At 41.7% G+C, this 27,591-nt stretch overlaps 1 protein-coding gene and 1 pseudogene across 2 annotated transcripts in view; both read right to left on the bottom strand.

The window, feature by feature from the left end:
• The window catches only part of Uggt1 (UDP-glucose glycoprotein glucosyltransferase 1), a 138,740-nt gene that overhangs the window by 52,564 nt on the left and 58,585 nt on the right, over positions 1–27,591 (bottom strand). For both annotated transcript variants that reach the window (XR_008219918.1, XM_052745175.1), the window contains exons 14-19: positions 27,250–27,369; positions 21,997–22,082; positions 14,444–14,579; positions 12,261–12,392; positions 9,797–9,961; positions 4,967–5,087 (exon numbers count right to left, since the gene is read on the bottom strand). Coding sequence is in view for 1 of the 2 variants with exons in the window: in XM_052745175.1 (XP_052601135.1) it covers positions 4,967–5,087; positions 9,797–9,961; positions 12,261–12,392; positions 14,444–14,579; positions 21,997–22,082; positions 27,250–27,369 (760 nt within the window). In the remaining variant the exon portion in view is untranslated. The remainder of the gene's footprint in view (positions 1–4,966; positions 5,088–9,796; positions 9,962–12,260; positions 12,393–14,443; positions 14,580–21,996; positions 22,083–27,249; positions 27,370–27,591) is intronic.
• Positions 2,496–4,650, bottom strand: LOC128114170 (RNA polymerase II elongation factor ELL2-like; annotated as a pseudogene).

Genomic DNA, 27,591 nt, shown 5'->3' with positions numbered 1-27,591 from the left:
AGAAAGGAATGGGGGGGGTGGAATAATGACACAGGGAAACAGGTTTATACGGGTGATGATGTGTCTTAGTACTAGATAATATTGACAACAGCAAAACTTTTGAGAATGAATAAAAAACATCAAATCATGCATTTTTACAAGTTTAGTTTGGTGGGGCTGGAGAGATTGCTAAGAACAGTGACTGTTCCTCTGAAGGATCTGGGTTTGATCCCCAGCATCCACATGGTGGCTCACAATCATCTGTAACTCCAGTTCCTGGGGATCTTCTGGCCTCTGCAGGCACTGGCATGCACATGGTACACACACATACATGAAGGCAAACATCCATACACATAAAATTGGGGCTGGAGTTGTAACTAAGTGGTAAAGCACTATACTTTCTAGCATGCATACGACTCTAGAATGATTAAAGAGAGAATAAAACACAGGTTGTGTTTCATGGCACATGCATTATAGCACAACACCCCTACCCCTTTTGTAATATAGTAAGTTCCAGGGTAGTCTCAGACACACTATATATTGTTCAGTCTGGCCTCAAATTTGTAATCCCCTCCTCGGCTTCCCAAGTGCTAGCACTACAAGCATGTTCTACCCTGCCCAGAAGAAATGACTACTTTTTAAAAAGGTGTCGCTAGGGCTGCAGAGTAAGTCTAGTGGACATAGTCATTGGGTTCTTACTCGGTATTGATGCTACAATGAGAATGAGGAATAAAGAACTAGCTAGTGCTCTATGGCTATAAGGTGGCCAATACAGGTCCACTCTTATCATCTAATCTAATGGCATCATGTATTTGGCATTTAAATGGCACAAGATATTTTTTATGGTTCATAGGTTTTACCTAGAAAAAAATTAATCCCTATTTACTTACCTATTCGTTAGGATTCTGGAGTCAAACATCTTTATTAAAGATAGCACCAAAATTCTGGCAAACATTTCAGCAGATTTGTAAACACAATGCTTCTCTTTTTAACCAGAAGCATTTTGACAAGACAATACCATAAGACTAAACAAACTGAATCAATATTAGTTCAAAAATCCTTTTATTTTTGATCACATAACTTATGTTCCTACATGATCAAACAAATGATAGTTTAAATCAAGGTCGACAGATAAACTCCATGAAATGAAAGTTTGTGCTGTTTCATGAATCATAGTATGTTGTGGTTAAATATATCTATACTCTTTTTTATATTCCTGATATTCAGGATGAAAAAAATCTTTAAATATACATCTCATATAGGTAATAGCTTCTCTGCATATCTCTCTTCAAAAAATACCTTATAGTAGTATATAAATAGGTTGCCTACATATTCAATTTTATAATTTTGCCCCAAAACTATAGATGTTTCATTTTTAATAGCATATCAATTTTTATCCAACATTAATAAAGTTGACAAACTGTTCAAATGGAAATGCTTTTGTCTTCTATATAGAAGCAGCAATTGGACAGAAAAAGACAGACAATACCAGGAACAACCTAGGGGAACTCATCAGCTGTTTAACCTGAGACTGGGAGCAGCAGCTTCATACCTTCATGCAGCTCACATCCACAGCAGCTCTGCAGACATACAAGCTGAACACACACAATCCGACAGTGGTACGCCACCATGTGCTTCCCGTGGCTGTTGTCACTGGGAAGCAGTGTTCTATTGATTAACCACACTCTGTACATGACTTGCTAATACCTTAAGGCAGCCACTGCAACAGGGGTTGAATCTGCAGGGCAGCTTTAACAGTGTAGAGCAAGTCAGCCCATATGCATGAATGTGCATAGAAATCCACACACTCACACACTTCTATTTTTCAACTCTCCACAACATTTGTTTTGATTTTTTTCTTTTTTTGTATTTTGTGCAAATGTCTAAATATTTTACAATTTAAGGCAAAGAGTTTGCATTAAAAAGCATCAGAAAATAGGTTTTTGTTTATCCAAAAGCATTTTACTTTGCACATTAATGTCTTGTTTCAAACATGCCCAACTCTTAAGTGTGAACACCACATACCTGATATCTAAAAACTGATCTCTAATCACAAACACAAGTTTTCAATGAAAAGTTGATTTGAAGTAGATACTAGACTTCCCCAAATTCTTAAAACAACAACAACAACAATTGCTTCTATTAACAAACAAGTCTTGGGGTTGGAGGAAGTTCAGCTTCAAAATGCAAGGATGCAAAGTAAAATAGAGGGGAAATGTAAGCCAAGTTCACTAACACTGAAACTTTCAACAAGCTAAGTTTCCTCTTTTAGAATCTTAAATAAATAAGCTCTAGTTACTTCACATATTCTGGTCCAAGCAGAGTTCTAGTGCCAGGACTGTGCTTGCTGTTAGCCCAATTCCCTGAGCAGTCTTTTCATGTGAGCCAGCTTGTCATGAAGATACTCGAATCTGTGTAATTCTTCATGGTTAACTGGGACTGCCTGATCTTCCTAACTCTTGTGAGACCTTTTCAGGAACATTCTGGTACTCTTTTAAGCTCAGAGAAAGGCCTTTTCACTGTGCATCCATTTTGATAAATCTCCTAGTTACAGTCTCCATCCTGACACACAAAGCCCAGTATTCACCATACTCAGCATTGAAATCACCCTTGTAATTCCAGCGTTCCTCATAGGATACAACAGCAATATAGTTCCTGAGTAATCTGGGAGTTCAATTGTGGAAGAGGCTCCATGCAAGCAGTGCAACCTTCTTCAACTCATTCACTGGGATTAGGAGTGGAGTTACTCAGCTTGGCAGGTTCTTCTCTTTGATGGTCTTCCTCCAATGTCATGTTTTTTTATTTGGTCCTTTTCGTTATGGATTTTAGACTTCGTTTTAGACATTTTTTTTTTTTTTTTTTTTTTTTTTTGGTTTTTCGAGACAGGGTTTCTCTGTGTAGCTTTGCGCCTTTCCTGGAACTCACTTGGTAGTCCAGGCTGGCCTCGAACTCACAGAGATCCGCCTGCCTCTGCCTCCCGAGTGCTGGGATTAAAGGCGTGCGCCACCACCGCCCGGCCGTTTTAGACATTTTATGAAACACTAGATGGTTTTCTTCCATAGGCTTTGGATACTTTAACAGATCTGGAAGTTTCCACACAAGTCCTAAAGGTTTGTTTTTCTTGCTAGTCTTCGAAGATGCTACCATTTTGACTAAACTGTCAACTAGAAGTTCTTGAGTCCACTGGCCTTCTGGGAGCGCTTGGGGAATAGGAGTTGGAATTTCCAGTCTAAGGAGGAGTTGAGACAGGCAGGTGGGTTAGGTGCATGGGGATGGCAGCAGCTGCAGGGAGCAGTAGAAGGTTTGCAAAGATTTTTCACCAGTGAGATTCAAATGGTCACTTAATGCTTGATATCGGTGGGGCTCTTGCTAGTCAGGTAAGATATTCAAGCTTTCTTGTTCATTAAAGGATCAACGAAATCTGAATTCAAAGATTGTTTCTGAAAAGATGAAGCATCTCTGCTGGAACACATGGGAGATTCTGAATGGCTTGTGCCAGCACTCTGAGACAGACTAAGTTTTCTAGAGAGCATTATTAACTCCAATGACCGTCTGTCTGTCTGTCTGTATTCTGGCCAGTCTGCATGATGTTCCTTAAACAAATAATACTTTAAGGCATAGGAGAGGTCCTTAGGGTGCAGAGTAGACACCTGTTGCAGAAGTGCTCCCAAGGAGTTGTTGTTTTGACACCATCTTTCTGTAGTGGAGCAAGCAGTTTTTCTTGCAAGCTTTTAGCTCCAGTAAGTGAATGACCCTGTCCTTACATGGCACTGAGAAACACTGCTGCCACCAAGTATGTGACTTTTGGACTGTATTTGTGGGATTTACGGGAGTTGATATTTTCCTCTTGGGCACCCCCTCTGAGATGGCTTGGGGAACTTTCCAAGTTTGCACTATTTCCCTACGTAGAGTCCACAGGGTTTGATGATGTTTATGCTTTGGTAACGGGATTCCTCCCCTGCCTGGGTCATTCTTTCTCATGTCATTGAATAGGACTCATTTCCTGTACATGTAATTTATCCGGTATAAATGTGAAGCAGTTGAGCTGGGTGGCTTCAGAGCTGGAGAGTGTTCTATCAAAGCTCCCTCAGGGCTATTAGCCCACATTTCACAGAGATAGGGACTTCACTGAGGGACTGTGTTTAGGAAATTCTGACAAGCTAAAGAGACAAACACCCTTGGAGCCCTCAGAACTGAACTGAAGGTCAAAAAGAAATTCTTGTGGCTCTGCAAAGTCTCCAGTGCCCAGATCACGGTCTCTGTAAGTTTCTCAAGCTGCACTGTCCTGCCACAGCCACCCTAGCCCATAATACTGCTGCTCCTGCCAGAGCCCCGCACCCTACCTTAAACTCCCAGGAGTGCCACCCAGGCCCTAGCTCCTACAGTCACCTCCACAACTGTAGCCTTCCTGATGCAGATGTAATGTCACATACCATACCCAGCTAGACTTCCCTCTCTTTTTTAAAAAAGATTTATTTTTATTTTATGTGTACGAGTGTTTTGGTTGCATGTATGTTTGTTTATGTCTGGTACCTTTGGAGGCCAGAAGAGGGAGCTGGATCCCATACCCCAATCCTCTGCATAAGCAGCAAGATTTTTAAGCACTGAGCAATCTCTCTAGTCCCAGTACTTACCTTTTTTAGAGGGAAATTCCTGTGAGTTCAGAAGCATATATCACAATTTGGGTTATCATCTTAATATTATAATCTAATAAATATAAGAATATGAAGCACAGCCAGGCGGTGGTGGCGCACGCCTTTAATCCCAGTACTTGGGAGGCAGAGCCATGCGGATTTCTGTGAGTTCAAGGCCAGCCTAGTCTCCAAAGCGAGTTCCAGGAAAGGCACAAAGCTACACAGAGAAACCTGTCTCGAAAAAACAAAACACACACACACACACACACACACACACACACACACACACAAAACCAAAAAGAATGTAAGGCACAAATCCAAATGCTAAGAGTCGTTACTGAAATGCTCCTTACTGCTTGCCGTTAGGTCCAGATATTCTCGCTTAGCAGTCAAAATCCTAGAATTGATCCGTGGAACAACATTTGGCTGACTCATAATATACTCTACTACGTCTTGATCATGTGGCAGTTCACCCTGTATGAAAAAAGAAACAGAAGGGGCGGGAGTGTTAAAGGAATATCAGCAATAATAATTCACTAGAAATAAAGTTGGTAGCTTTGTAACAGCCTGTTATATGGTAGGAACTATAAGAGCCCAGTAATAGTGTAGACCTATACACATGGTATCTCTAACTCTATCACCACACAGGGGTGCTAGTAACATCCACTGAAAGACAGGAGGCTCAGGAACAAGAAAGCTAGGTCAGCTTTCCCATGGTGGGAGGCACACAACCCCTCCGTGAAGTCACTTCTCTCTGTTCACCTTTACATGGGTTCTAGGAAATCAAACTCAGATTGCTAGATGGCCCAGCAAGCTCCTGACCCACTGAGCCATTTTGTCAGCCCTTGAACTCATTTTTATGTGAGGCATAAAGTAAGGGCCAAATTTTGCTCTGTGGTTAAGTTGATACAGAGTTTTTTTTTCAGTATCATTTGTTTAAAAAGCCAGAAATAAATTTTTATTTATTTTTGGCTTTTCAAAACAGAGTTTCTCTGTGTAGGCCGAGCTGTCCTAGAACTTGCTCTATAGACCAGAACGTTCTTTAATGCAGGGATCTGCCTGCCTTTTGAGGCCTCCCAAGTACTGGGAAAAAAGGTGTGCGCCACCACACCTGGCCAGAAATAAATTTTTATCTATTTTTTTTGGGGGGGGAGGTGAGACAGGATTTCTCTGTGTAACAGTTCTGACTATCTTGGAACTCGTTTTGTAGACCAGACTGGTCTCAAACTCAGGGATCTGTCTGCCTTTTGAGGCCTTCCAAGTGTTGGGATTAAAGGTACACACCACCACTGCCCAGCCAGAAATAAATTTTTAAAATAAGTAGATTTGTTCTAAATGTCAATGTAGTCATACAAAAGTCTTCAGAGACTGGGTGTACTGGTACACACTGTTAATCCCAACTCTCAGGGTTAGATGGATCTCTAAGTTCATAGCCAGCCTGGGCTATCTAGCAAGTTCTAGGCCAGCCAGCGCTACACAGTGAGACCTTGTCTCAAAAATAATTATCAGGGCTGGTGAGATGGCTCAGTGGGTAAGGAGCTTGCTGGGCCAACACGGCAGCCAGAATTTGAATCCCCAGAACCCATGTAAAGGTGGAAAGATCTAAACTCCACAACTGTCCTTTGACTTCCACACATGTATTATGGCATGTACATCCCCCAAACAATAATAAATGTGAAAAAAAAGTATATTAACTCAAAATAGGTCAAAGGTATACCCTAAAGATTTGCAAGCATAAAGGTCTTAGAAGAAAACACCAGCACGGCAGCAGAAAAAAGGCCCAGCACTGGAGCAGTAGCTGAGAGCTTACATCCTTATCTACAGTAGGAGGCAGAAAGATAACTGGGAAAATGGAGTGGGCTTCTGAAATCAAAGCCCACCCCCAGTGACACTCCTCTTCCAATACCTTCTCCACATATCCCAATCCTTCCCCAATAGTTACACCAACTAGCAACCAAGCTTTCAAATATTTCAAACACCTATTGGGGCCATTCTCTTTCAAACCACCACAGCAGGTAGTAGATACAAGTTATAAAAGAGGATATAAAGCTAATAGTTTTTCTAGTTCTAATTCTATCTTGAATTTTTTTGGTGGATAAAAGCATAAAAACATATTCGAGGGGCTGGAGAGATGGCTCAGTGGTTAAAAGCACTGACTGTTCTTCCAGAGGACCTGGGTTCAATTCCCAGCACCCACATGGCAACTCACAACTGTCTGTAACTCCAGTTTCAGGGATTCTGACACCCTCACATAGACAAACATGCAGGCAAAATACCAATGCACATAAAATAAAAGTAATATTTAAAAAATTTTTTAAATATATATTTAATAGTGAAAGTGCAAAATCCAATGTGAAGCGCCATAGCTTCAGAATGGCTTCTAACTATATAAAAGTTCATTGAGATGTAGAATCTTTGGATCTGGTTGATTTTGGTGTGTGATATTCTTTACTTGCAAGTATTTAGTAATAAGATTTTTTAAAAATCAGCTTTTAAAATAACAAAAAATTCCAATATATTTCAACTTAGGGTTACAGGTATATCAATGTTATTTGATATTTAAAATACTATTTGAGGATGACATCAGAAGAAATAATAAAGTAAAAAATCTCCTAATCAAAGAAACTTTGAGATTACACACTCATACACCACCACTAACAACAACAACAAGTTTCCCAAAACTCAGAAAATTAACTAAAGGCTTGCAAAATTCTGAGGGACTTTTACTACAGAAAATGCCTGAATATTAGTAGGAAAGTGGTCTTTATGACATTTTAGCTTGCCCTATCATAGTCTACCTTTCTCTAACTCATAAAACCCTTAATAAAGCACCAGATCACCAAAAGAAGCAACACAGAGTTCCCAGGGTTCTCTTTATTTGAGCTGAGGAACATTTCAATAGCTTTTCCCCTGGGATATTTGCAAATGCAATCAGGATAAATTGTTTGACACCTCAGACAGCCTAAAACAAAGCTGGTCAAACACATAAAGAGCTGGAGAATGAGATGTTCCAGGAGACTATGAATTTCTGACAAAGTCTTCAGAGTCTGAAGCATGATGCCCAGAGTACTGCACATGCCCAGGAAAATCCATAGAAAGCTCCAGACTCTGATAACGAACGTTGATAACCTGAGCAAGCAATAACTGAAGCCAAGGCTGGGGTGTACCATAGTGTTTCCTTAGCATACACAAGGCCTGAGGGTTCAACCTCCAGCACCAAACACACAGACTAAGGCTAAGGACAGTGGTCAACAGCCTAACTGAGTACTCAAGCCAAGTCCCATTGTGAACACAGAGATACCTGGGAAAATACACTTAAGAAAATGTGTTCAGGCCGGGCGATGGTGGCGCACGCCTTTAATCCCAGCACTCGGGAGGCAGAGCCAGGCGGATCTCTGTGAGTTCGAGGCCAGCCTGGACTACCAAGTGAGTTCCAGGAAAGGCACAAAGCTACACAGAGAAACCCTGTCTCGAAAGACCAAAAAAAAAAAAAAAAGAAAAGAAAATGTGTTCACTTACTAGCTATTTAATAAGCTAAATAAGCAGATGCTGCAGAGTTCACACACAACAAAGAATCTACTTAAGAAAGTCATAATAAAACAAGCAACAGCTGTAACAACAACAGCACAAGAATGAACATCTCCCTTGTAGGGTGAAGGTTCAGGTTCAAAGCATTACTACAGCTAAAATGTCCAATTATAACAAAAAAATACTAAAATCATCAAAAAGAAAAAATATACATATACCCAAAACAACAACAAAAAACCAAGTAGCCAATATATACTGTCCTCATAAAAATCCAAACGGTAGACTTAAAACACAAAGAATTTAAATAATATAGTTTAAGTATACTCAAAGACCTAAAAGAAAGCAAGACTAAGAAACTCATTATTACCAAATAAATAATATCAATAAAAATATAAAAATATGTAAAAGGACCAATTAAAAAATTAGAGTTAAGAAAAATAACTGGTGGCACACACCTATAATCCTACTACTGATGGCAGAGGCAGGAGGATTGCCAGTTCTAGGACAGTCTGGGGTACACATGGAGACTTGGTCTCAAGAAACAAAACAAAAAAAGCAGGTCTAGTGGTACTCAGACCACTGAGGCTAGAGATAGGCAACTGGAGGCCAGCCTAGGCTAACACAAAAGCCCTATTTGAATATATACAAAGTGACTGATCCCTAGGAAAGAAAAGGGACACAAAACATTTGTTGTGATTACAGTCCCTGGAACCTCTTAGGCAGAAGCATCTTTGTTATTCACAGTGGGCCTCTCAGATCACATCAAACATAAGGTAACACATGGTAAGTTTAGGTTATGCTAACACAGTAACTCAGGTTTGGAGATAAGAGGACTGAAATATGAAGGAAGATTGTAGCAACCCGGGAGCAGCCAGACCCCTGCAATTCTATCTACAGAGATGTTTACAAGAGTCAAGTCCACAGAATGGAAGCCAGCTGCCAGTGGCTAAGAGAAGGACAAAATGGGATGTGACTCCAACTGGGGAGGGACTCTTCTGGCACTGACAATGCCATCTGCAACTAGAGGTGATAGCTGTACAGCTGTGTGTGTACTCAGGATCACGGACTTACACAAGAAGTGAAGTTGAGAGCTTGGGGTGTAGATCAGTGGTAAGTTTAACTACGCTAGTGTGCATGAGGCCCTGAGTTCCACTCTCAGCACTGCAAGTAAATAGATGAACAAAATAAAAACCAATAAAAAGTTGAGTTTTACATCATGTAAATTACCGCTCCATAACTATTAAGTATATTTATATAGAAGTAAAGCATCTTTCTAAAGTCAGAATTCCTTTTAAACAGAACAAATATCTCTTGGAAATTCCTATAATTTTAATCCTAAAACCAACAAGAGTTTTTATTTCAGTGTTTAAGGGTATTTTCCTCTGAATAAGACTTTCTGAGAATCCGCAAACCAATTACTAGTGGCCTGTAGAAAATAGCACAAATTTTTTTGTTTATTTTGTTTTTTGAGACATGATCTCATTCAGTAGCCCTGGCTGGCCTGAAACTCACAGAGATCCACCTGCCTCCTCCTGAGAACTGAGATTAAAGTCATGTGTCACGATGCCCTGCATAATACAGAATTTTACTGCCTACTAAGAAGCTACAAAGTATAAATCATTCGCTTTCAAAGTTGGCCTGAAAATATCACTCACCAAATACACCGCCCTCTGGAAGAAGGTAGTGGTCTCCAAGATCTTGTGCATTGTAATGGTTTCCAGCTCATCAGGATCTAGCTGTTCCTTTTCAAAGGGCATGCCATTGAACAAGACAACAGGCAGGGGACCAACACCAGTCTGCTCATAGTAGCCTCTCGCTTCCTAGAAAACAAAGGACAAAAAGAAAGCACATGTTCCTCCTCACGGAACACACAGAACAAAATATAGTTTCTTATATGCCTGTTTAAATTTTAAAAAAAGTTAACAGGGCTAGTGAGATGACTGAGTGCGTAAAGACACTTGCTGTGTAAGCCCAGTGACCTGAATTTGATCTCCAGAACCCATGCAACAGGCAACACAAAGTTGTCATCCGACCTCCACAAGCATGCACACAACGATAACAAATAAAAAATGAATTGTTAAAAAGAAAAAAAGAAGGGCTAGAGAGATGACTCAGTCCTTATGAGCATGTGCTGCTCTTGCAGAGCACCTGAGTTCCATTCCCAGCATCCACATGGTGGTTCACTACCTGTAACTGCAGTTCCTCTGAGTCAGACGCCTTCTATTGGCCTCAGTGGTCTCCAGCACACAAATGGAGCACATATATTCACAAATATACAAACAAATAAATAAACCTTTTAAAAAAAATAACAGAACATAGCAAAAGAAATGACTAAAGCTATTTCTTTCTTTTTTAAGTGGTATGGAAACCGGCCACTTTGTAAGTTAATTTTTAAGAAAGTGGTACCATAATTAATATCTTACTTGGTAAATGTGAAATTAAATTACTGAACTTTAAGAAACAAAACCTTTACAGACTAGGGACTGTGTAAATGTTTGTCTATGTGTGTGGACAGTCCTCCAGGCTTCTAAAACTGCATCATGCATACCATGCTCATCATTGTAAAACAAAACTTTCTGCAGTTATTGGGAGCAGATTCTCCACTCCCCAGTACACATTCACATTCAGCCAAGCAGACATGTCTTTACATTTGGACATTCAGGGGCTGCGGAGTCCTAACTGCTGCAGGAAGGAAGAGAAGGAAGATTTCAGAGCCCAGCTGCACAGCTGCTCCTGCTTTCTTCAGAGAAGAACTCTGAAGACCTCAGCGTCCACCTCCTAGCCAGGCTGTTCACTGAGAAGCAAACTGCTCTCAAGAACTGCCAGAGACAGACAGATCTTTCGGCTCCCTGTGCTCACAGCTTCTACCCCAGGCTGGAAACCCACTGCAGCCTGCCTCAAGGAGTCAGCTGCCATTGGCAGGCAGAGGGCTTCTTTCCACATCTTTCCACAGCAGGATGGGCTGTAAAAGGGAACTGATTCTTCCGTTCTTACAGTTGCTTCCAACCTCCAAAGACCTTGTTAACTAAGTTATTAACTTTTATAGCACTTTTTAAAAACCAAAGTACAGCAAAGTATTTCCTAATATTCTCACAGTATAAGAATAAATGTTTTGGTTGTAGGTATGTAAATATGTACAAACTGGTCACAAAGTACTTGGTTTTATATCACATGCCCCTCCCCCAGATAAAACTGAAGTCTTCTCTTCTTTCATCTTTATGTGAGTTGAGTTTGGAGGCTCAAACTCGGGTCACCAGGCTTGTATAGTAAGCATCTATACCAGTAAACAATCTCCCTGGCTCTAGTTATTACATTATTATTTCTTCTTCTTCTTTCTTCTTTCTTTTCTTCTTTCTTCCTCCTTCTTCTTCTTCTTTCTTCTTCCTTCTTCCTCCCTCCTCCTCCTCCTCCTCCTCCTCCTCCTTCTTCTTGTTATTGTTGTTTGAGAAAGAGTTTCTCTGTGTAGCCCTGGATGGTCTGTAATTTGCTCTGTAGACCAGGCTGGTCTTGAACTCAGGGATCACCTGTCTCTGCCTCCAGAGTGCTGGGATTAAAGGTATATACCACCACCACCCTGATAGTTAATATATTTCTTAAAACTGACACATCTGGAGCCTGAACAATGACATAAAGTCAAACGATACATATTGTGCCATACACTACCTCCTGGTTCTATACCTCCAATAGGTTTTATCCAGAACATACTTCATACAAGTACAACTACTGTATGATGAAAAAGTAATTGTTTTCCAATTTAAAAGTTAACATGAAAGTTAAAAAAAAAAGTACTATTTTCTGAAATAGAATCCCTTTCAAAGATTGACAAGTGAGGCCAGGTGTGGTAGCAACATGCCTTTAATCCCAGCACTCATAGGGTAGAGACAGCTGATCTCTATGAGCTCAAGGCCAGTCAAGGGCTACACAGTAAGATCCTGTCTCCAAAGGAGGGGGTGAGTGAGTGAGGGAGGTTGGGGACTAACAGTGGTCTACACTTTGAAATGCCAAGTACTGAGCACTTTCATCAACACCCCGTTATAGACACCATCCAACACAAAAAGGACAGTCCATGCTGCAGTCAAGTTAAAATACCAAGGAAATAAGTTCGAAAGAATGTGTTACCTTCCGGTTCTGATCGTAAGCAGAATCAATGCCCAGAATGCTATTCACTTCGACGTATGGGTATTTCTTCTGCAAGACACTGACCACGTGTTCAACTTTCACTTTTTCTCCAGTCCTTACCTTGTTATAGATCTAAAGAAAGAAAAATAGGTAACCAACTACACTTTTAAATCCAAATTTCAAATGTGATGAAATCTCTAACACATTAGAAAAATAAGACTATTTGTCTTAAAAAGCAAACTGGAACTTTTCAGCAACACTATCATTTCAATATTCCTCATAAGACACCTCTGATGAAGAACTGGAGACCTTTCTTTCTTTCTTTCTTTTTTAGGACAGAATACCATCATGAAGGTCTGGCTAGCTTGGAACTTGCTGTGTAGATCAGGCTGGCTTTGGATTCAAAGACGCCCCTGAGCGCTAGGATTAAAGATTTCTTGAAATGACCTTATCAGTTCATAAACACATTATATCCCAAAAGCGGGGGGGGGGGGGGGGGGGGGGGGGGGGGGGGGGGGGGGATGCTTTAAGAAGTATCAGAAGCCAGCTGTGGTAAAATATGCCTGAGAGAGCCAGCACGTAAGAAGCTGAGGGAAGTAGACGCAGAGTTTTAGGCTAACCTGGGCTATACAGAAAGACCGTATCTCAGAAGAAAAAAAAAAAAGCAACCAGGTGTGGTGCTGCACACCTAACACCCTGCACCGGGAGGTAAAGGCAGGAGAATCAAAAACCCAAGGTCATCTTGAACTACACAGTGTGTTCAAGGTTAGCCCCGGCTATAAGAGTGCCTAAAAAAGGAGAAGGCGGAGGAGGAGGAGGTGGAGGAGGAAAGGGAAGAGGGGACGAGGAGAAAGAAAAGGAGAAGATGAAAAGAAACCATAAGACAGTCTCAAAAGAAAAAAGACTGATAGTAGAGAACTCCACAGTGCCCAAAGGCATTAACTGATGATTTCATATAACCAAAGTGCAGAGTACTCTAACACACTAGCCTGACTCCTAAGGAACCACATCTAATGGCCAGCACTATGACTTAACAAACCTGACAACCAAGTTTGATCCACAGATCCTATGGTAGAAGGAGAGAATCCACTCAGAAGGTCATCCTCTGGACCTCCATACATGTATGGTAGCACACACATGTCCCCCCATAATAAATTCTAAACATTAAAATAAACACAGCAATCTATTACATTCACATCAGTGACTTAAAGTATAAGGAACCCTGAAATATAAAATCCAAGAGTTTACCATGGTCTCCTATTCCTTGTTCTCCCTCTCTGTTGTTGATCCAGCTGGGATCTCCCGCTCCCCCAAGCTCTCTTTCCCTCGACCCTCGCCCTTCACTACCCCCACTCATGTCCAGGCTGTTCATGTAGATCTCATTCCATTTCTCTTGCTAGAGAGGCCCACAGAAATCCACAAAGATACCCCCACAACAGACTGCTGGCAATGGTCGAGATACAGCCCGAACTGACCTACTCTGGTGATGGGATGGCCAAACACCCTAATGGTCGTGCTAGAAACCTCATCCAACTACTGAGGGATCTGGATGCAGAGATCCATGACTAGGCCCCGGGTGGATCTCTGGGAGTCCAATTAGCGAGAATGAGGAGGGTTTATATGAGCGAGAATTGTTGAGACCAAGGTTGGATAAAGCACAGGGACAAATAGCCAAACGAATGGAAACACATGAACTATGAACCAATGGCTGAGGGGTCACCAACTGGATCAGGCCCTCTGAGTGGGTGAGACAGTTGATTGGCCTGATCTGTGTGGGAGGCATCCAGGCAGTGGGACCGGGGGTCCTGTGCTCATTGCATGAGTCGGCTGTTTGAAACCTGGGGCCTATGCAGGATCGCTTGGCTCGGCCTGGGAGGAGGGGACTGGACCTGCCTGGAATGAGTCCACCAGGTTGATCTCAGTCTGTGGGGAAGGCTTTGCCCTGGAGGAGATGGGAATGGGGGGCGGGCTGGGGGGAAGGTGAGGGGAGCGGGAGGGGGGAGAACAAGGGAATCCATGGCTGATATGTAAAACTGAATTGTATTGCAAAATTAAAAAAAAAAAAAAAAATCCAAGAGTTTATGTAAGAACTTACTTTACCTTTTCTTTTTTCGGAAATAGAAAATGTTTTAGAGTAAGTTAACTTTTTTAAAAAGTATTTGCCATTTTGAACAAAAACATACGTGTGTGAGAGTCTGGAAGGCGTGATAACCATCCACTTCTTGGACAACATAATTATACGCTCTCAGAACAGCGACTCCAGCGTCTTGCATCCCATCAACATCTTCCGAGTCATTGACCACAAAGATAAAACCAATCCTGCAGAGAACAAAAAGTGCATCTTAAAGAAAGCAATCAGCTAGAGGCAGGTGGGGCCCCGCTGTCCATTCCTAACCAAGAAGGAAGCCCACATTCCACTCTAAACAGGGGTGGCAAAGGTACACACACCATTTAAAAAACAAAAGTAGGGTCACAAAACAGGTTAGGCTTTTCTACACTTAAAGCTGTTTCAGAGTCTTGAATAGATTTCTTTCTGACATGAAGAGTATTGCTACAGTGATAGGTAGAAACTCTGTTCTGCTTTTAAATTGGAGGACTGGAGAAATAGCTCAACTATTAAGAGCACTAGCTGCTCTTGCAGAGTACCTGGGTTCTGTTCCCAGCACCCACAATCAGATGGCTTGCAAGGGCCTCTAACACCAGTTTCAGAGCATCTGATGTCCAATTCTAGCCTTTGTGGGTACTGCATATGTGTGTGTGTGTGTGTATATATATATATATGTATGTATATGTATGTGTATGTGTGTGTGTGGTGCACATACAGACAAGCAGGCACATACACATAAAGAATAAATAAGTAAATTTAAAAAATCCAGAAATCGGGAGTTGAAAAAAATTTAAATATAACTAAAGCAATATAAAAAGAAGCCAGGATGGCAGTGATTGCCTTTAATCCCAGCACTCAGGAGGTAGAAACAGGTGGATCTCTGAGTTCAAGGCCAGCCTGGTCTATAAGCAGAGCTACATACATAGTGAGACCCTATCTTAAAAAAAAAAAAAAAACCCACACAGAACAAAAACAAAAAATACCTGCTTTGAAAAAAAAGAAAAACAACAACTATCAAGAGAAGGAAATGAAAAACCACAAACTAGCAGAAAATCCTTGAAAAACACACATCTGAAAAAGAACTAGTATCCAAAATATAAAAATGACTCTTGAAACTCAGTATTAAACAAACAACAACATTTAAAAATAGGCTAAAGAAGCTGGGCATGGTAGCACACATTTGTAATCCCAGCACTTGGGAATGCTGAGGCAGAAGGGCAATGTGTTTGAGGGTAACCCAAGCTACAAATTAAGTTTCAGGTCAACCTAGGCTACACGGCAAGGTCCTATCTTAAAAAAGTCCATATAAACAAACAAACAAAGAAGTTTTCTGATTAGATACTCACAAAATAAAACACTAAGATCCTATGCCCTTATACAGTTAAACAGTGGCCTATCGCTATACATCCACTGAAATGGCCAAACACTAAATGCTGATGAGAAGCAACAGGGATTCTCAATTCACTGCTAGGGAAAAGGCAAAATGGTGTAGACACCTTGGAAGTCACTTTGGCTGTTTCTTACAAAACTAAGCATATACTCACCACACAGTCCAGCAACCTTGCCAACAGAACTTTGTCCACATAAAAATCTGTACATGGATATTTATAAGCTTCAGTAATAACTGTTCAAATTTGCAGAAAGCAATATGCAGACTCTGGTTAGTTTTCATCACTTGACACAAATCTAACCGTATCTGGGAAGAGAGAATTCCAACTGAGGAACTGCCTCCATCATATTATCCTGTGTATGTCTTTAGGGTCTTTCCTTCATGAATGATTTATGTGGAAGGACCTGGCCTACTGTGGGTGGCGACCCCTGTTCCTCCATGTTCTCTGCTCCAGTTCCTGCCTGAACTTCTTCCTTGACTGTTCTTCATGCTGTACTGTAAGCTGTAAAATGAAATAAGCCCTTTCCTCCCTGAGTTGGCATGGTGACTATCACCACAGCAGAAAGCAAACTAAAACAGAAATTGGTACTAGGATCATTGGGCATTGCTGTGATAGACCTGGTCATGTGGATTTTGGAAGGCTTGTAGAAGTGCTTGGACCTCTGGACTGGAAAAGTCATTGAGTGTTCAAGTTTAATGGGCTATTCTGTGAAAGCTTGGAAGATAGGACCGTTGAAAGAAATGCCTGGCTATTGAAGTTTCAGAGAGAAGCAAAGACTGTCAGGGATATACATGTAAACATTCTGAATTAAGAATATGTAGTTTCTGATCAGCTAAAGAATCAGCTGTGATTAACAAGAGACCAGCACCACTGAAGTGAAATCTTGGCTTTCCTGGGACAATTAATGTTGATTATCTGAGGCTGAAAGATCAGCTGTGATTACAGGAGATCAGTAGCATTGAGGTAAACTCTTCAAAGTTTCTGAAGAGTCAGCATATAGAGGCTATGCTACAGAGGGGACCAAGGCTGCATCTCAAGCTGGCAGCCAAACAGAAGGATGTGTAAGAGTCTCACACGTGGCACTGGTTTTGAAGGTATGAACGGGTCATAGAGAGCAGCTGAGGCCTGGTGCTGGGAGAAGCTAGGAAAGGCCACTGGGTTAAGGTGCAGCCTCAATTGCAGTGAAGATCCCAGAGGTCATGACGAAGCTGAGGCTTGGCACTGTGGGAAGTTAAAAGGTCACTGGTGAAGATGCAGTCTCAGTTGCAATGACAACCTCAGGATTGAAGGGATAATGGAGAGAAGCTGAGGCTTGGAACCATGTGGCAGCAGGGTCAGGTCCCTGAAGAGAGGGTAGGAGAGGCCACTGAAAATGGTACACCCTCAGCTGCAGTAAAGACTCCAGCATATTGGAGATGACAGGTCTGTGGGAGGACGACTGAGGAAAGCAAGCATGAAGTGAAGCACACCTGAGTCTGTAACACAAGTTGTGTATTGTGGGTGGTGTCCCTAAACAGGTGGGGCTACCCAAGCCCTCTGGAGCTCAGAGAATCTTGAGTCCTAGGTTGACTGAGCTAGTTACACTGCTGGATTTGGGTTTTGTTTTGATCTGGTTCTTTCCTCTTGGAATAAGAAAAATGTACCTTATTTTTTTATTTTCTAGAAGCTCACAGTTGAGAGAGTTTGGATTTTTTAAGAGATGCTAGCTATCCTACAGTGAATGAATTTTTAAAAGTATTTTTAATTATGTATGTGTTTGTGTGTGGGCATGTGAACAACAGTGCGGGTGCCTGCAGAGGCTAGAGGTGTTAGAGCTGGAGTTACAGGGGAGTTACAACTCCCTGTCATGAATGCTGGCAATCAAACTTGGATCCTTTGGAAGAGTTGTATGTGGTCTTAACTGCTGAGATAGCTCTCTAGATCCTGAGACTAAACTTTTAAGGAAAGAATTTCCAAAGACGTAAGAATTTTTAAATGTTGGACTGTGCTTTATGTGATATTAATATTAACATGAGATCTTGAGGACAAAAAAAAAAAAGGTTATGACTTAATAGTGATGTAATTGTGTGTTAAGCTGACAAAGTGCCAGTTGTGTTGTAAGTTTTTATCAACTCAACAGAAACCTAGATATACCTGGGAAGAAAGAATCTCAGTTGAGGAATTACTTCAGTCAGATAATCCTTGAGCATGTCTAGGGGCATTTCCTTGACTCATGATTAATATGGGGGAGCCTAACCCACTCCAGGTAGTGCCCGCCTTGGTAAGTCATCCTGGGTTGTATAAGAAAGCAAACTGAGCAAGACTCCAGGAGCAAGCCAGTAGGCAGCATTCCTCCATGGCTTTTCTTTCAGTCCTTGCCTCCAGGTACCTGCCTGGAGTTTCTGCCCTGACTCCCTTTTCATAATGGACTGTAAACTATAAGATGAAATAAACACTTTTCTGCCCAAGTTGTTTCTGGAAGAAATATTGTTTATCACACCAACAGAAAGCAGACTAAAATAATGCCCTTCAAAGGTGAAAGGACAGACAAAATGTGGTATAATCACATAATGAAATATTACTCGGTGATTAAAAGAAATTAGGAGGCTGGGGGGTAGTAGTACATGCCATGGGAAGCTGAGGCAGGAGAATCAGGAGTTCTAGGCCAGCCTGGATTACATGGATGGATGGATGGATGGATGGATGGATGGATGGATGGATGAATGGATAATGGATAGAAATTTTGTATCAACTATCACAACTAAATAACCTGAATTATTTAGCACATTGCTAAATGAAACAAGTCAGTCTAAAAGGCTACATACTATATAGCTACAATTATATGGCATTCTGAAAAGGGTAGAAAACTATGAGGATAGTTAAAAAATCAGTTGTGTCCAAAGGTTCAAGTTAATGGAGGGAAGGGCAAACATAGAGCATAAAGGATTTTTTATTTATTTATTTATTTATTTTGGTTTTTCGAGACAGGGTTTCTCTGTGTAGCTTTGCGCCTTTCCTGGGACTCACTTGGTAGCCCAGGCTGGCCTCGAACTCACAGAGATTCGCCTGGCTCTGCCTCCCGAGTGCTGGGATTAAAGGCGTGCGCCACCACCACCTGGCGAGCATAGAGGATTTTTAGAGCAGTGATTTTAGTTGGTATGTATAATTTGAACAGTTAATATTCTACCTCTGTCAAAATCCAGAGCATGAGCAATATCAACAATGAACCATAATATATATGATAGAGTTACTTAAAGATATCAATCAATCAACATAGATTTCTGTGGCCCTAGAGATTAAACCTAGAATCTCACCCATGTTAGCCAAGTGCTCTACTACTGAGCTAAACCCCTCAGCCATTTAATCAACAGGATTTATTTTTTGCTTATTGATTTATGAGGTTTCTTTGAGACAGAGTATGTGTAACCTATATTGACCATACTATAAAGCCCAGGCTAGTCTCAAACTCTGCCTCCCAAGTCCTAGGAATTCAGGCCTGTGTCAACAGAATCATATAACTGGGCATCTTTCTTTTTTTGTTTCTCTTATTGTTTTTGGGACAGGGTCTAACTGTGTAGTTCTGGCTGTCCTGGAACTCACTTTGTAGACCAGGCTGTCCTTGAACTCAGAGAAACCTACCTGCCTCTGCCTCCCACATGCTGGGATTAATGACGTGCGCCACAATGCTAGGCTTGATAACTGGGCTTCTAAAAGGCAGTCTACTATAATACAATGGAATTTTATTCAGTCACAAAGAAAAGTAAAATTTGTACAAAATGGGTGGAGCTGAAGATAATGTTAAGCAAAATAAGCCAAACGCAGAAATAAACATGCATGCATATGCACACAGATGTATGCGCAGGTGTGTGCGTATGCACACACACTTGCGTGTACACACACACACACACACACACACAGATGGGAGCCAGACACATAAGAAAACATATATGTGTAAGAGAAGGCTAATCACAGTTGTCAGCTTGACACAACTGGCAAGAGAGAACCTCAATTGAGGAGCTGCCTGCTGGGCTGGACTGTGGACATATCTGTATGGCTTTTTGTGGTTGCTGATTGATACGGGAGGGTCCATCCCACTGTGAGTGGTAACTCGATAGGCAAGTGGGCTAGCTGATATAAAAAAGCCAGCTGAACAAGCCATAAGAATAGCACACCAGCAAGAAGCATTCTTACATGGTCTCTGCTTTAGTTTCTGCTATGGATTTCTGCCTTAGCTTCCCATGACGATGGACTGTAAAACTGAACTAAAGCCTTTCTTCCACAAGTAACTTTGGGTCATGGTGTTTTATCACAGTAACACAAACCAGAAGACACACACATACACAAGAATAACACAAGCAGAAGCAGAAGAAGAGAAGAGGGACACGGAAGAGTGATAGGGGTGAATATGAGCAAAGGATAGTGACATATTACATATGGAAATGTAAAAACTATGAACATATTTATCAACTAAGAACTGTTACTAGCAGGCCTGATGTGGAGGCACACACCTATAATCCCAGAACGATCTCACTGAGTTCTATGTCAGCCTGGTCTTCATAGTGAGACCCTATCTCAAAAAAAAAAAAAGTATCAGTTATCTAGTGATGTGTGTGTGTGTGTGTGTGTGTGTGTGTGTGTGTGTAGACAGAGAGATTTGTTTTCAAGTTAACTTGTTATCTTTTAAAACTTTACTTATGACATAAACCATGTAATTAGAAAAAGTAGACTAAACATCCTTATGTAGGCAAGTTGACACCTAATTACATCACCAGAATCTCATTATCTCTTTATAACTAAGTCCACTTCCCATCTCCAGTTTCTAGTTGGGCATCAGTTTTTTTTTGTTTTTGTTTTTTTTAGGTAAGGCAAAAACTTCAGGCTTTTGTGTCTCCTGGGTACCTCCCTTAATTAGATAGCCCCAGGAGTCCCTCAGGAGTATGCATCCTTTCCACAGCTTGTATCAGTCAGTGTCACAGGGCAGAACCACATTCCCCATACCAAGAGTAAAAAGTCAACCTATCTGCCATTCCCCTTCATGTGCCCAGGGCTCAAGTGCCTTCTTTCCCTACATCTGTCCTCAGCACAATTGTACAAATGTTTAGGGTCCACTGTGTACCATCAACCAACTGACATGTTCTCAGATTTCCTTTTAAACAAAAAATAGCTATGGTTGTAATTTAGCAATTTATTTCTCCATTTCCAGGTGGCATTCAAATTTTAATGAAAAATTTCATTGCACACAACAATCTCTGCTTTTCTGGTCCTCATAGTCCTCCTTTTCTTCAAAGCCCTTGGGAAACTCGGGTCCTCCCCACAGAGCTCCATGTTTCCTAAAGCACTTGATCAAACACATTCTTACAGAGAGTCAAGATATGCAAAAGCTTTGTTCCGAGAAGGCAAACAAGACAGATATCATTCATACCACAACTCAATGCTGGGCTGTGAACACATTGTAATGTTTCTTTTGTCCTTTAGTTTCTTCATTTTTAACAACTCAAATTTAAGGGAACATAGAGTTGCATGCCTTTAAGCCCAGCACTTGGGAGGCAGAGGCAGGTGGATCTCTGAGTTCAACACCAGCCTGGTCTATACAGTGAGTTCCAGGACAGTCAGAGTTACATTATGAGACCCTGTCTTGGAAAAAAATAAATACCTCAAATTCTATCAACATGTAAACTTACCAGAATTATTACAGACTGTAAGGGAAAGTATCTTAACACATATATATGTAACACACATATATGTATTGTTATATATATATATATATATATATATATATATATATATATATATAAAAAATTGTTTATGAAAAGAACAGGGGAAACCCAGCTACCTGGTGTCCAGTTGGTAGACCTGGCAACACAGCTACCATAGATGTATCTGTCTGTCTCTACAGAAAGCTACTTAACATTCTAAAGCATTTAGTCCTTGAAAGTCAAACAAAAGCCACTAGAAGCTCTCTGTTGAAATTAGAAACAGGCTTTTCTATGTGGACATGCATCCAGGAAAACGCCCTTCCAGTAGGAAGCAAGTGAAGACCACAAACTATTTTCACACAGCTAACTGTTAATAATTCAATGGTGGTAAGCTTCTATGTGTTGAGAATGAAATTCTTAGTCCCAAAAGACACAGGCATCTTACCAAGAAGAAGATAAAACTTCCATTAGTGACTCCGACTATTAATTATACTACAATTCAATGAAACCAGACATGTAACCCAAATAACAAACCAAACCTCAGCTAAATGACCCAGTGTTACCTTAATGGTATGTGATTGCTGAGGAACATCTCAGCTATGCTAATCAACTCAGCTGTGGTCTCATGTACAGGATCAACAATAAAAACCTGTCAGAGGAAAAAGAAAAAGAACCCATGAAATGGCATTCAAGCACTCCTGGGCCAAGAGAAATGACACAAATCATCATACATGAGGCCAATCTTTCCCCAAATACTACTGAACCACATATAAAGAGAGTTATGAATAAAAACAGCAGCTGCCACCCTCAACAGTCAAAGAATATGGTAGTGGGAAGAGACGTGATTTTTTTTTCCAGGGATTTGACTGGTGACATCCCATCAGTGTGCCAGACTACTGATGCCTGCCTATTCTACCACACCAAATAAATCTCAGTTTTATCAGCTCTCCCACCTTTTTGTTGTACTTGCTTCTATGGCTCCTGAATGAACAATTCATTGTGAACTCAATTTTTAAATTGTCGCAGTAGCGGTGATGTATAAACTCTTCAGTAAGTGCTAACCAGTTTGTATATGTTCTCTACATGATGAAGTTACTCAGGGTTGAGGCATGACTCATTTGGTCGAGTGTTCAGCAAGCATGCAAGAGGCTCTGGATTGGAACTCCAGCATGGTGATGCATACTGCAGTCCTAGCTCCTGGGAGGTGGAGGCAGGGGATCTGGAGTTCAAAGTCATCCTCAACTGTATGAGTTTAAAGGCCAGCCTGAGGTACGTGAAAATCATCTTAAAAAAAAAAAAAAACTTTTTAAAAACAAAAAATTAAAATTCACTCATATGGTAAGAAAGAGAAAGACCTGAATTTTGAAAGGACTGGCCAGATGGCTTAGTGCCGTGGTTCTCAACCTGCGGGTAGCTCCCCCTTGGGAGGGGGTCAAACATCCCTTTCACAGGGTCACCTAAGGTCATCAGAAAACACAGATATTTACATTACAATTCACAACAATAGCAAAACTACAGTTTATGAAGTAGCAATGAAATAGTTTTACGACTGGAGGTCAACACAGCACGAGGAACTGGGTTAAAGGGTCGCAGCATTAGGAAGATTAAGAACCACTGGCTTAGGGGGTCATGTGTTGCCAATTCTGAAAACAAGTCCACTCTCTGGTCCCATATAGTAGAAGGCAAAAACCAACTCCTGAAGCTTGTCCCTGACTTACGTGCGCACATGCGCACACAGAGAATTAATAGACGAAATAAAAAGCTATGATTGAAAGAGAGAGTACCGAGGGCTGATTCCCATACAAATCTCAAGGCAACCTTGGCTCCCCTGCCCCTCTTCTCCAGCTAAGAGGAAGAGACACGGAAATGACAGGAGAGAGATCTGCTAAGAAACCTCTCTCAGTCTCTTGAAAGCAGGGAAAGGAGGGGGGTGGGGGGGTGAGAAGGGGAATGAAAAGTTAAGAGGTTAAATGCATTACTAAATGTGAGGGATTAAGATATTAGAGCTTGCCGGGCGGTGGTGGCGCACGCCTTTAATCCCAGCACTCGGGAGGCAGAGCCAGGCGGATCTCTGTGAGTTCAAGGCCAGCCTGGGCTACAGAGCGAGATTCAGGAAAGGCGCAAAGCTACACAGAGGAACCCTGTCTTGAAAAACCAAAAAAAAAAAAAAAAAAAAAAAAAAGATAATAGAGCTCAGGAGGCCCTGCCTCTTCCTGAGGGGCTGGAAACAGTTAATGGCTGGTGCGGAAAGGACAGACATTTTCTTAAATAGGTAGCCACTGGAAAGCTGTCCATGCTCCAGTAAAAAATCTTTCATCTATGCTCCTCTAAGTAACCCTACATGCTGTCACCTTGACATAAGCTAGAGTCACTGGGAAGAAGGACCCTCAGTTGAGGAAAAGCCTCCATCAGACTGGTCTGTGGGCTAGTCCCTGGTGCATTTTCTTAATTAACGATTGATGGAGGTGGGTCCAGCACACTGTGGCAAGTGTTGCTGGTGTGAAACACAGCAGACTGAGCAAGCCATAGGAACAAGCTAGTAAGCAGCTGCTTCGGAGCTTCTATTTCAGTTTCTGTCTCCAGGCTCCTGCCCTGCCTCCCTCTCATGGCACACTGTAAGCTGTAAGAGGAAAGCAAACCTTCCTCACAACGTTGGTTTTGGTTACAGTCTCTATTAAAGTAATAGAAAGCAAACTAGGACAGAAATGGAGCTAAGACTGTGACAAATCTGACCATGCTGTTTTGGGGAAGACTGTGGAAGTGTTTGGAACTTTGGGCTGGAAAAGTGCTCAGACTTAAATGAGCCATTATGGGAGCTTGGAAATTTTCCTCAGGCCAGCACACAGACGGTATGGTCCAGAGGAGGCAAGGCTGAACTTCATGCTGGCAGTCAAACTTGTGCTGTTTAAGAGTATCCGACACAGTATTGGTTTTGAAGGCATGAAGAGGTCGTGAAGAGCAGCTGAAGACTGGCACCACAGGAGAGGTCAAGAGAAGCCACTGGTGAAGGTACAGCCTCAGCTGCAGGGAAACCCCAGTATTCAAGGGGGTCATAGAGAGAGGGTGAAGCTTATCATCATGTGCCAAGGTCAGAGTTCCTGAAGAGAGCCAAAGTGAGGCTACTGGTAAAGGTGCCTTGGAGAAAGCAGCATATTGGAGCTTTAAAGACAGTGAGACAGCCACCAAGAAGTGACAGCTGTGGAGTGGACAGGCCTGAGCCTACTAAACAAGGTGCAATGCTACAGACACACAGCTGGGGGAAGGGGGGGTAGCTGCCCACCCCTGGGAGCAGAGGGTCATGATAGCCCAGATACCAAGAACTACACTTGCACACTGCTGAACTTGGGGCTTGATGTGATTGTGACAAGAGTTTACTGTTGGAGACTTTGGACATTTAAAGATATGTTGGATATTCTAAGGAGAGCTCGAACTTTAAAGTGTTTGCATTCTTTAAAGACTGTGGTATGTTTAATAATGTGATATTAGTATTAACATAACATCTTGGGAACAGACAAGAAAGAAAAGCATATGGTTTAATGGTGATGTGTTTGTGTGCCAAGGCGATGACAGGCCAACTGTGTTGGTTACTGTTTTGTCAACTTGACAGAAGCTAGACTAACTAACTTTAGAAGAGGGACCCTCAACTGAAATAAATGCCTCCATCAGACTGGCCTGTAGGCAAATCTATGGGGCGTTTTCTTGATTTACGATTGATGTGGGAGAGCCTAGCCCACTGTGGGGGGTGCTGCCCTGCACAGGTGGTCTCAGGTTGTATAAGAAAACAGGCCGAGGGCTGGAGAGATGGCTCAGAGGTTAAGAGCACTGGCTGCTCTTCCAGAGGTCCTGAGTTCAATTCCCAGCAACCACATGGTGGCTCACAACCATCTGTAATGAGATCTGGTGCCCTCTTCTGGCCTGCAGGCAAACATGCTGTATACATAATAAATAAATAAATCTTTTAAAAAAAAAAAAAGAAAACAGGCCGAGCAAGTCATGGAGAGCAAGGCAGGAAGCAGCATTCCTCTGTGGTCTATTTCAGTTACTGCCTTGAGTTCCATTCACAGTGAACCACAAGCCATAAGAGGAAAGAAACTCTTTCCTTCCCAGTTGCATTCTGGTCATGGAGTTTATCACAGCAATAGGAAGCAAACTAGGGCGCTTTAATTAAACTCAATGGCTCACAGGAAAGAACAAGTGTGTGTGGGGGGGGTTAATACATCACACCAAGAGTACTAACATCAGGACCAAAATATCTCACAACCTCGAGAACTCAGTGAGAAGTACAACTACTTCCACTGAACCAGATACTGATGCACTTACTTCTCAAACGCAATGTCAAGTACCCCACTAGTTTTTATGTTGTCCTCCTTACTTTCACTTAATAAGTTCAAAAAAACCTTTTGAGACAATGATTAAGTTGTAACTTGAAATAAAAAGAAGTCTATTAACACATATACAAATGACATGACAGAAAAACAGTAGCCATGTATCTTTTGAGTTACAAAAAACAAAAAACAGAAAACCAACCACTCTCTTAAAACTTATACAGCACTTCTATAAACCTAAAATTTCTCTAGGAAAATAAAGTCTTAAAACATAAAACCAATTAGGGTGTTTGGCCATCCCATCACCAGAGTAGGTCAGTTCGGGCTGTCTCTCGACCACTGCCAGCAGTCTGTTGTGTGGGTATCTTTGTGGATTTCTGTGGGCCTCTCTAGCACTTTGCTTCTTCCTATTCTCATGTGGTCTTTATTTACCATGGTCTCCTATTCCTTGTTCTCCCTCTCTGTTGTTGATCCAGCTGGGATCTCCCGCTCCCCCAAGCTCTCTTTCCCTCAACCCTCGCCTTTCATTACCCCCACTCATGTCCAGGCTGTTCATGTAGATCTCATTCCATTTCTCTGTCATTGGGTGATCCCTGTATCTTTCTTGGGGTCCTGTTTTCCAGGTAGCCTCCCTGGTGATGTGAGTAGCAGACAAGTCATCCTTGTTTCATGTCTAGTATAGAAACCTCATCCAACTACTGAGGGATCTGGATGCAGAGATCCATGACTAGGCCCCGGGTGGATCTCTGGGAGTCCAATTAGCGAGAATGAGGAGGGTTTATATGAGCGAGAATTGTTGAGACCAAGGTTGGATAAAGCACAGGGACAAATAGCCAAATGAATGGAAACACATGAACTATGAACCAATGGCTGAGGGGTCCCCACTGGATCAGGCCCTCTGAATGGATGAGACAGTTGATTGGCTTGATCTGTTTGGGAGGCATCCAGGCAGTGGGACCAGATCTTGTGCTCATTGCATGAGTTGGCTGTTTGAAACCTGGGGCCTATGCAGGATTGTTTGGCTCGGCCTGGGAGGAGGGGACTAGACCTACCTGGACTGAGTCTACCAGGTTGACCTCAGTCTGTGGGGAAGGCTTTGCCCTGGAGGAGATGGGAATGGGGGGGGGGGGTGTTGGGGGGAAGGTGAGGGGGACGGGAGGGGGGAGAACAAGGGAATCCGTGGCTGATATGTAGAACTGAATTGTATTGCAAAATAAATTAATAAAAAAAAAAAAAACCTAAAAAAAAAAAAAAACCTTAAAAAAAAAAAAAAACATAAAACCATAAAGTGGCCCAGTGTGAACCTTCAGTTATGGATGAGGCACAGGGGTCACACAGCAACACAGGCTGTCACACTGCTGTAACATGAACATATTCTGTCTGAACACTGTGCAGATATAAAGAGAAAACTGAACATTCTACATATGATGGAAAAGAAGAGACAGAGCAAAGAGAAACAGTTACGGGGAAGTGGTAAGGAGTTTTACTTACCATGTTATGCAAGTTTTTCCTGATCTGCCGTATAACACCAGGAAAGGTGGGTCGAAGTAACTCTTGTAAACTAGACGGCCATGAATTGTATCGGCTATCAACCTCTAGGTTGTTCACCCACTTGAATAAAACAAAAAACACAACATGGTACATACACATTAGTCACTGATGAGAAAAAAAAAAGATAATTAATGAGACTTTAAGAATCACATAATAGATGGTCATGGTGGCACATGCCTGTAATCCCAGCACTCGGGAGTTAGAGATGGGAAAATCAGGTATTAAACTGTCCATGGCTATGTACAGTTTGGGCTATACAAGGCCTTGTCTCCACCAAATGCA

The sequence above is a fragment of the Peromyscus californicus genome, unplaced genomic scaffold (assembly GCF_007827085.1).
Source record: "Peromyscus californicus insignis strain IS unplaced genomic scaffold, ASM782708v3 Scaffold_19__1_contigs__length_69161282, whole genome shotgun sequence".
Taxonomy (NCBI): domain Eukaryota; kingdom Metazoa; phylum Chordata; class Mammalia; order Rodentia; family Cricetidae; genus Peromyscus; species Peromyscus californicus.
Note: the sequence above shows the minus strand (reverse complement) of the source record. Positions and strands in the feature narration are given on the sequence as shown.